The sequence below is a fragment of the Halictus rubicundus genome, chromosome 13 (assembly GCF_050948215.1).
Source record: "Halictus rubicundus isolate RS-2024b chromosome 13, iyHalRubi1_principal, whole genome shotgun sequence".
NCBI lineage: Eukaryota > Metazoa > Arthropoda > Insecta > Hymenoptera > Halictidae > Halictus > Halictus rubicundus.
Window position 1 is genome coordinate 6,759,484 of NC_135161.1, and position 10,068 is coordinate 6,769,551.

Here is a 10,068-nt window from a genome sequence, read left to right on the forward strand (position 1 = left end):
CTGTTTTAGAATACAGTCATTTTTTTCTGAAAAATATCTTTCCCGAAATTTACTGTTACAACTATTTACCGAGAAAAAATGATCATTTCTACTATTATTTCAAGATATATTTTATCCTAATATAATATTAATACTGTTTTAGAATACAGTCACTTTTTCTGAAAAATATCTTTCCCGAAATTTACTGTTACAACTATTTACCGAGAAAAAATGATCATTTCTACTATTATTTCAAGATATATTTTATCCTACTATAATATTAATACAATCGAGTTCCTACATAACATAATTTCGTAATAAAACCATTTACTATAGGAATATATTCATAGGGAGAAATAAAGCACCGTTCCTAATTTATCAATGTATATCAAATATGACTGTATCTACGTGACCAATAGAAATCGTGCTAGCTATATACATGGCGGTGCGTCTACCTGTCAAATAATATACATCCAAATGTCAAAGTTTATAATATGTACATGGATTTTATAATATCAACAATTTGAAAAACTATGTATAATTTTGCACTTGATCGTGCGTTTTTTACACATAACATATAAGATGAACGACTCTCTATCGTAATTAAGGTTAAAAAAATACATGTGAGATTTTACTTTCTCTTTATTAGTTCTCAATTATAGGACGTCGATAGCGTATAGTAATCTATGAATTTAGGCGTATTTAATAGAGTTAATCTTAAGGTAATTTTTCGTTCCATATTATTTCTTTTTTTTTTGCAATCGTTTTATAATATTATATATTAATGTCCTACGTATGCATATTTTAGGACTCCCAAGGAGGAATGTATTCCGAATGGGCTTCTCTAAGCATTTTAGTTCAACAAGGTTCGGAAGACAGTCAAAGCGTCCTAGAAAAATTCTCTCCTGGAGCAGGAAAAGAAGTAGCTTTGTCGATTGTGCGTCAACTAGCAGCCAATCTTGGTATAACCCAAGCCGCTGAACCTAGTCCGTTGTGCTCAGACAAAGAAGTTCAATGGTGTATGGAAGTAATATGTTTTGGTTTGTCCTTACCCCTGGCTGAACATGACACAGTCAGAGATTGTGTTAATGTGTATTGCGAATGGCTATCAGCATTGTACTCTACACCAAAGATTTGTGTACCTACACCAATCATAGACGATCCGAATTTCTATGCGAGGAGAATAATAAGCCATTTCCATAATTTATTTGTGCCACGAAAAGGAGAAGGTAAAAACAATAACTTTGCGCTTCTTCTCTCTTCTTCTGTACGTAATATCAATTCGAAAGCCATTGGCACTAGCAAAAAATATTTATCAAATTACAAAGTATCACCATCTAACAATCTGCAATGATCTTTTTTTTCATAGTCTGGCCATTTTTATATCAGGATCTAGGTAATTTCTATTTAAAAGAACCATATCTTACCTAATCGATTAACATTTCTATATATTTATCGTAACGCAGGGTGCATCTGTGAAATATTCAATATTATTTATAGGAACCGATACAATTAATAGACAGGCTGTTTTGTGTCATAGAGTACTTAGAACACTACAACAGATTGCAAGAGGTCCTGCAAATTTAGAAAGAGAAACTTGGGAAAGCCTACTATTATTTCTTATTGGAATTAACGATGCACTTTTAGCTCCTCCTGCAACTCGAGAAGATGCTGGAGAACAATTATGCGAAAGAGTTCTAGGTGTACTCTTGGAGGTATATAATGCATCGATGAAAAAATATTATTTTGAATACATTCTTACATAGAAAATTCTTTTAGGTGTGGCTAGTGGCATGTGAACGTAATTTCCCTTCTCCACCGTTATGGCGTACTCTACGCGAGTCCTGTCTTCGATGGAGGCACAGATTAGCGTTGGTAGAACAATGGAATCGCGTCTGTCTTGCTCTCACTGCAAGACTATTGCAAATTATGTATGGTCCAATGTTCCCAGAACTAAAAATAAGTTAGTCAATCTGTTGTTAGTAATCAATTGTAACGTTGATATTAACAATTTCTAACATATATAATGATACGTTTAGGCGAAGAAGACTCTCAGCTCGTACCGCCTACGATGTCGGATGAAGCGGTCGCCCAAGCATGGTACCGACTTTTAAGAACTATAGGAGATCCGGTCGATTTATGCAGACCGGCCGTTGTTTCGCAAACTCAAGCATTTTTACAGTACGCCATTGCCAGCCCGAATGTTATAGACCCATGTCAACATCCTTGCTTGCAAAGTTTACCGCAAATATTTCTGAAAGCCATAAAAGGTATAGCGGGTCAAGTTGACGCATTTCTTGGTAAGTAAATATGCCGTCGATTGAATTCTGTATAATATTGTAGTACACAGAGACGCGGGATCAGCGTTTACATGAACTGTAAGAATAAGTTGTACATTGATTCCATGGATATCGTGGATAAAATAGTTTTCTTGATCTGCTCCGATTTTCAAAACTAGCACATTTATTTCTACAGCTTACTATCTCTGGTGATGGTTGCACGCAGTCATAAATGTTTTAGGAGTTTCACAGGCATGTTGCTGGGAGGAGTGTTGTGTATCCTCTATGGCATCTGGATCTGCCAGTATTGGCAGCGGGGGTATGGGGTGGGACAAATCGAGTGGCAAAGACCTGACACAACCTTCTCCTACACCTCCAACACAGCGCAGACTTGCCAAAAGTTTCAGTGTTACACCTTCTGCCGTCACTAAGGGTATTCAGCACTTCTCTTCCGATCTTCTCCGATAGCATCTCTTGAGATGCAGTAACGTTGTACATTAATTGTACATATATATACATAGTTAAACAATTATTCCTTAAACCTTTTCATAAAGCAAAGCTTTTCTCTTAGCAAATCATTAGAATCTTAAGAAGATAGTTATACCTGTAAAATAAATTTTACGTATACGTGTAAAATGAATTAGCATTGCTCTTTCCAATTGTAGGAATCCCAAAAGCCTCTTTAATCGGTTTAACGACGAGTCGTGTTTCGAGTACACCACCCACGTTGATATCCAATTCCGGACCTTCCTCTGCTTCGAGTACAACTTGTAAGATCTTATAAATATTAATTCTATAAAATACCGAACCTACTGTAATACGATTTATTGTTTTACTTTTAGCTATGACTTCCTTAGTTCAAGATATCAGGCCTCCTTTAGCTCCAGGGCGTCCAAAGTGCAACAGTATACTCCACCTTTTTGGGGAATGGTTGTTCGAGGCTGCATTTATAGGCACCGACGGATGGTCGCAAAATTTACCACGTAAATATCGACTAGCTAAATGTGTTGAGTAGATGAGAAATAATTAGTACGTTTATTATCGTACAGAACCATCGGGTGCGACGAAACGACCGTCTTCTGTACTCGTCGAAGGTCCCAGTTCGTTGCAAGAACCAATTAACGATGTCCCGCCAACGCTCTGCATAGATCGGTACGAATCTGGGAGAGCAGAAGCTTTGGGTGCATTGTGTAGGATATTTTGCGCTAAAAAGACTGGCGAGGAGATTTTACCCGTGTATTTAGCCAGATTTTATCAAGCGATGCAGCACGGTCTCAAAGTTGACGAGGTAGTCATCTATATTTACAGAGCATGGTTCCTATAAAAATGTACATGATACCTAACACTGTTCTTTATTCGTAGTCTCGAGAATGCGGCGAAACGTTAGCGAGCATTCTCTTAAATTCTGCAGACTTGTTCCGTTTAGATTTAAACGGAGTACAGGTGTTGGTGCCAGCGGTGATATCGGCATTGGAGACTGTCCTTCCGGAAAAGGATTTGAAATTAAAGTCCAACATAGTTTCGAAACCAGATCTACGTAGAGCCTCCATACATTTATTAATATCGATGCTGGCGCTACCCCTTCACTTCCAAGTAATTAGTATATGTATTATATCGTTAGGCATCATGTGTAACAATTATTTACGACCATTATCTTTGTAGAATTTGACTATCAAAGAGTTGCCGATCACCTCGAATCCAATCATTTCGGACAAAGGTCACGTTACATTCGCACAATTAAAATCAAGACTTATGAATTTACTTATAAACGCGTTACAAGTTGAAACGGATCCTCAGAATACTCATATGTTATTAGGTGAGTTGGAAACTCGATTTATTGGGGCATTCGCAATTTCAATTGTTAATTCTTACTCTCATTTGCTTTTCTTAGGGGCTCTATTATTAAGCGTGCAAGATTCTGCGGCAGCAGAAGAAGTAGAACAAGTTACTCAGCCCGACACTGTCGCCCACGATTCCACTGTGAATTTGTTATCATCAGGTTCGTTTCCTTTTCCAGTTCAAGGAACACTAGCTTGTATACATATATTAGGTCGTCCCGTATGTAGTGTCGTGTACAAACATTTATATTTTGTTTACACCATACAGTTAGCGTTAAAAACACGTCACGACTTATGGGATGACCTAACGTATACAGATACTGAATGCACCGTTTTTTCAATCTTCCGAGATTAATTATCAGTTTGTATTCGAATTCGAGAAGTAATTGTAAGCAGCATAATTCCAGTAATAGTTCATGCGGAGGTTAATGTTCTGTTGTTCGATATGGCAGCTCATTAACATCTACCAGTCGCTTGCAGACGAAAGTCTAGAAACACAGGCATACTTATGCGATTGTAAGATCATGATGCTTTATTTTACTTTTGATCGTACTCTCGATTTGCTTTTACGCGTGCGCTTGTGTGAGATGTCATTCGTTTTTATTATTATGAGTTGTGTTTTGTTGTGCATTCGCCATTGTGTACCGTCTCATCATCGCTTGATAGTCACCAGCGATTCAGCCAGTCAAATAAGTATATCCAGTGATCAACGATCGCTCGGCGAGGCCTCTGATATTGCGACTCTTCAAGAGGAGTGTATTGCATTCGGTAAATACAAGTACATAATATCTAAGTAGTTCAGCAGTCTATTACTGTGCTCATACGAGACATCGTTAAACATCATCTTATTTTACTCATTTCTGTATTTCTGTTACACGTTCAAGCTTCTTTCGACAGTTTTGTATACAGGCTTGCATTTTGAGAGACTTTTCTAAATACATCTAAATACACGATGATACCTTCGAAAATTGTATAGTTGTGATTAAAACTGTGAGGTGTGTTATTGCAGATTCGGCTCACGCGCTCTCCGTGCGCGCGACATACTTGGTTTGCCATAGACTGATCTCGTCGTGGAAAACGGATCTGAACATTTCGTTGGCAGCTCTCGAAATACTGTCTGGATTGGCAAGAACGCGCATACGTGAAACAGGTGAGACACATTTTGTCAAGACAATTTTGCAAATTTGCAAATCTTCTAACTCATAATAGTTGAAATACTCTGTATTACATGCAGCGAGGAAGTTAACAGGTCATATTGTATTTCCACGTGTAAATATACGCATTGAAACAGCATTATTAAATTGTACAAAACTTTACAGATGCACTGGAATGCAAACGTGCTGTGAAATGGCTCTGCGATTACATTGCGTATCAATGTTGGCGGCCTCCTCCAGCTCATTCGAAGGACCTTCATTCATCCATTGTTGCTGCTTTCAGTTGTTTAACTATTTGGTTAACGGCCCACTCACAATTATTACAAGTTAGTACTTAAAAGCATACAGAAAAAAAAATGATTAAGTACAGAGGTGCGCATTCTCAAAATTAAATAAAACGCTTGACGAGGTCGACAAGGTGCTTAGTCGAAAACTAAATTTTCAGGATAAGGATTGCTTAACAACAGTTTTGGAGGTAGTCGAGCTTGGCGTATCAGGGACGAAAAGCGTGGGAAAACCCGGGGAGCCTATCAAAATGAAAGACGAAAAGGAACTGAAACCGGCTTCTATGCGCGTCAGGGATGCAGCTGATGCACTGCTCACTGTTATTCTCGAACAAGTATAGCGAAGCTTGTCAATCGCTGGAGATGTGCGAGGACCCGAAAATTCTCCGCACACTTCTATAAATTACATTATGCCAGAGTATTTGTTTCCTAGCACAGTAAAAATCTGTTCAATGCGATTACAGGTTGGCTACTTCCCAAGCGCGTGTGGAGCACAGTCACTGTCATCTTTATTGGACGAGGTGTCGCTTCTTCGACATTGCAACAGCTGGACAGGTGGTCGCGTACCTCGTCAAGCCGCCGTTGAAAGATTTCGATACTTCGTTGCCGAGAACGCCACTATACTAGCTTTGTTGGAAGAACCCCTTGGAAATGATCAGGATCCGCAGCCCACTGTCACAGTGTTGATACGCGGGCCATTTGGTAGACACGCGTGGACAATGCAGCTTCGACATTTGCCAAGACACAGATCAAGTATAAGAAGTATAACCACAAATCCTGGCCGACCATTGCCACTGGCAGAAGCCGCGCCAAGGACCGATTACAAACCTAAATTCTTTCCCGACAATGTCGATCGAATTCCTCACTGTAAAGTGTACGTATCAATGTCTCTCTATCGAAAAGTCGACGGAAGTCGGATGTCGATTAAGTCCGTTAAATTCTTTTTCTCAGGGACGAATCGATACCGAGTCTCGAAGCGGTGATGAACAACAACAATGTGGTCAGAAACGAACACCAAACGTTGTCCCAGTTGTTGGAACGTCAAATGAACATCGAATCGAAGTACGGCGACGGAAACGAGAAAACGTCCGATGAGAAAACGGAGGAGTGCGTGCCGCCACAGATCTGTCATGAGTTCCAAACAGCGCGTCTCTTTTTAAGTCACTTCGGTTTCTTGAACATGGAGCCTAAGGAGGATGACGAGTCCAGGAACAGTGGCCTGATCGCGTTGGATCCGACCATTCCAGGATTTTGCCTGGATTTGGAAACCTTGGACAACATTAGTCCGAGAATGTGCGACACAGTGTACATTTTCTACGTTAAAGCGGGTCAGAAAACCGCGGCAGAAATATTATCTAACGTGGTACGAATATTATTCTTATTTCAATCACGCCGGTCCGACAAGCTGTTAACTTTTTGCGTCTTGCGCAGCTGCACGAGGCAAACGTGTCACCAAATTTCTTGGAATTTTTAAATTCCCTCGGATGGCCAGTGTCGGTATCGGCGCACGCTGGTTGGACGGGTCACGTTTCCACGTCGTGGAGAGTGACTCCGCAATTAAATGTACCGCAACCAGCCCACAGTGATCACGGCGGTGCTCTGTACAATGGCGATACCCATGTACTTTATTGGGCAGACGTTAGTTCAGAAATTGCATTTGTTGTGCCAACTCAATCGAATAATACGTTGAGTTCCGACTCGTTGGAGGAAGCGAGTTATTCCAGCGATATCAGTGCCAATCAAGGTATTAAATATGCTATTTAAAGTCCAATTCATTTCGTACTACACGCGTAACAATTGCAGTCTGGTTCGAGAAAAGTATCAACGATAGCAGCAGCTGCCGTAGTTATGGGACAGGGCAGAGTAATATGCAAAATTCGCGAGCAATGTCGCTGGATCTGGAAAAGCAGCCCCCAAGCTTAACAGGATCTAGTCCTTCTAGTTCTTCCAGCGCCGATCCAGTTAAGCCGAGAAGAACCACGAAACAAGTTCTGCCTGTGCAAAGCGACATCAAGATCATGGTTGTTTGGCTGGAGAGTTTAGAGGACTATGCCCAATTTCCAATTGGTACGTCGATGTTTAAATTGTGTCGTAATTGAAAGGAAAATTACGCACACGGTACTTTTTACAGTTGATCTCCTCTCGTGTACTTATACCGGTCTCGAACAGGCCAGAATAATACAACCACCGGACGTACAAGTGATTTTTCTTCAAGCTCTCAGTAGCGGGTTAATGAGAGTTAGATTACAAGGTCCAGCTTCTAGAATCAATTTGGCTACCCCGTTAATTGATGGGATGGTCGTGTCCAGAAGGGTATTAGGAACGCTTGTTAGGCAAACGGCGTTAAATATGGGACGCAGAAAAAGGCTCGATAACGATAGGTATGCAGGATTGATAGAATCTTTGTTTATCGAAGAATTCGTTAACCATATTTGGTGTTCGTGATGTGTTGCAGTTATCATCCGCCACATGTACGCAGGCGCTTGAAGATCCAGGAAATGGTACAAAAGTATAGGAAAAATTTAACCGATCCAGAATTACTAACGCTATTATTCAGCAGCACTCAAACTTATCAAGTCTAATAGAATCGATACACGTTCGATGAAATTTCAATTAAATCGTATATGAATGTATATACATATGATTTAATTTACATATATACATTGATATATGTATATAGTATAGAATTCTATTTATGAAATAATTATTAGCACAATATTAAATTTAACATTTCCACAAAGGGAACATCAATAAATCTAACGAAGAAAGATCTAAAGAATTTTTTAATAAAGGATAGGAATAGTGGAGAATTATTACGTTATACAATCAATAACAGCTTTAAAGATGATTCTATTATATGTATAAGACATATATATTATTACATGTTTAAATATGTATTCTATGTATATATCAACTACATGTATACCCATGATAAATATACAATAGCTTTTATTTATAGTTGAAAGAATCATTTTGTACTGTAGGGTATACATAGAATGTATACAGTCGTCGAGCATGTAAATGCATCAATGTAAAAAGATATGCTCATACATATACACTGGAAATGTTATCTAGACAAGAACAAGGTTGAATAGAGAAAAATTAAATTATATACATAGGTGTAATAATGTGTAATTATATGATTATGTCATACTCTATTATGTCCGCACATACGGAATAGATTGGAATAATTCGAAAATGGTACATTTTGCTTGCATCTGTATTGTCGCGTAACAGCTGAAGATGATTGATAAGTTGCAATAAAAATAACCAGTGGTAACTGATAAACAATGTCGTCTCCAACGGCAACAGAAAAGTTGTACACGGAAATGTGCGGAATATAAAGGAATTACGTCATAATATCGATAACACTTCTGATAGTAAGTAAGAAAAAAAAGATTCAGCAGAAATTTTACTCAAGGTTTATCGTGTATGCGCACGTGTGTGTGCTATCTACAAGACGTTTTCATCGTATATCATCGTCAAATTTTCGCTACGTCATTCTGTTATGCTGTTACATTGCAATAGTTGAAATTTTCGCGCAGCGAGACAAATGTTGAGAGCTGTTTCTTATCGCCGTAAAAAAATAGAATCGCCGTCCAAGATCGTGTAAACAAAAGTACAATTATGTTGCCTAATACTACCTTCGACAATAATTCGAAATTATTTTTTAGCACAACGCGTTCATAATGAACGCGACATTTTTATTTTGATTTTGTAATCGAGCTAATCCCGAGTCTCGTACGCAAAGAAATCACGGATTTTTTATCTACATATTCTTAATGATGATGCATATATTGCTATACCATCTGCATTTTGGATTAACGATCAATCAACCGACGTTCCTTTCATTTATCACAACATTCAATACCAATACAGTTCCATTAATTTTCTTATCGTATCAGACAAAGTAATAGATTACGATATGAAAACGTGCAATGTAATACAGAGGCAATCATTGTCTGTTAGAACATTGTATGCTTTTCTGAAAAAAAGGACACGATAGAGTCGCGTCTATTTGTTGATCTCCCATTAATTGGTTCAAGCTATTCACGTCATATTTTTTCAAGCAGCGAATTGATGGTTCTTTCGAATTATACGAATGTGATAGCGTGACGCAATGTATTGTAATTGGTCAAATAAGTGGACGAACACTAAGGTCGAATGGGCAAGCTTGGAGGATTTACCCTCTCCAGTGACATAAATTCGAACTATCATCTACTATGTCATGTTTTCTAGATGTGTTCCCCTACTTCGTTGCACAGACACAAGCAACGGTTCTCATTGCCATTGTCCATACCATATCTAGATTCCTAGATTCCCTGTATAAAATAGTTTCTTCGTATGTATGCAAAACTTTGTATAAAACCGCGCGCTCCGCACGTGCATGAGTCGGCCTAACAGCTGGACAAAAGTTTGTAGTTTCAATGGAAAGGTACATAAAACCAAAAAATGTTTTATTAGCGACACACGATCGCGATGCTTATTGAAATCATTTTATTGTCGCATAATTAATACAAAGTAACAAATGTCT

General features: G+C 38.6%; 1 protein-coding gene across 3 annotated transcripts; it reads left to right on the top strand.

Annotated features, from left to right (window-relative positions):
- Positions 1 to 392: 392 nt before the first annotated feature.
- On the top strand, positions 393 to 9,814 carry LOC143360275 (ral GTPase-activating protein subunit beta). Of its 3 annotated transcripts, XM_076798975.1 has the most exons (23): positions 393 to 701; positions 788 to 1,208; positions 1,349 to 1,375; positions 1,480 to 1,694; positions 1,759 to 1,942; positions 2,019 to 2,279; positions 2,500 to 2,691; positions 2,924 to 3,028; positions 3,101 to 3,241; positions 3,308 to 3,546; positions 3,621 to 3,851; positions 3,921 to 4,074; positions 4,150 to 4,257; positions 4,763 to 4,864; positions 5,106 to 5,246; positions 5,416 to 5,576; positions 5,696 to 5,869; positions 5,999 to 6,408; positions 6,486 to 6,897; positions 6,966 to 7,278; positions 7,338 to 7,601; positions 7,666 to 7,915; positions 7,990 to 9,814. In XM_076798975.1, the coding sequence occupies exons 1-23, from the start codon at positions 666 to 668 to the stop codon at positions 8,114 to 8,116; spliced, it is 4,668 nt and encodes a 1,555-aa protein (XP_076655090.1). In that variant the 5' UTR covers positions 393 to 665; the 3' UTR covers positions 8,117 to 9,814. The 3 variants fall into 3 exon arrangements, with proteins under 3 accessions (XP_076655090.1, XP_076655093.1, XP_076655092.1); XM_076798978.1 differs by lacking the exon at positions 4,763 to 4,864; XM_076798977.1 differs by lacking the exon at positions 1,349 to 1,375.
- The last annotated feature ends 254 nt before the right edge of the window (positions 9,815 to 10,068 follow it).

What these genes read in the sequence shown, in the direction of transcription:
- LOC143360275 (XM_076798975.1), top strand. Translation starts at nt 666, where the DNA reads ATGAATTTAGGCGTATTTAATAGAGTTAATCTTAAG. An exon ending in AGAGGAGTGTATTGCATTCG is followed by an intron (nt 4,865 to 5,105) that starts GTAAATACAAGT and finishes GTGTTATTGCAG; the next exon opens with ATTCGGCTCACGCGCTCTCC. An exon ending in AACGCGCATACGTGAAACAG is followed by an intron (nt 5,247 to 5,415) that starts GTGAGACACATT and finishes AAAACTTTACAG; the next exon opens with ATGCACTGGAATGCAAACGT.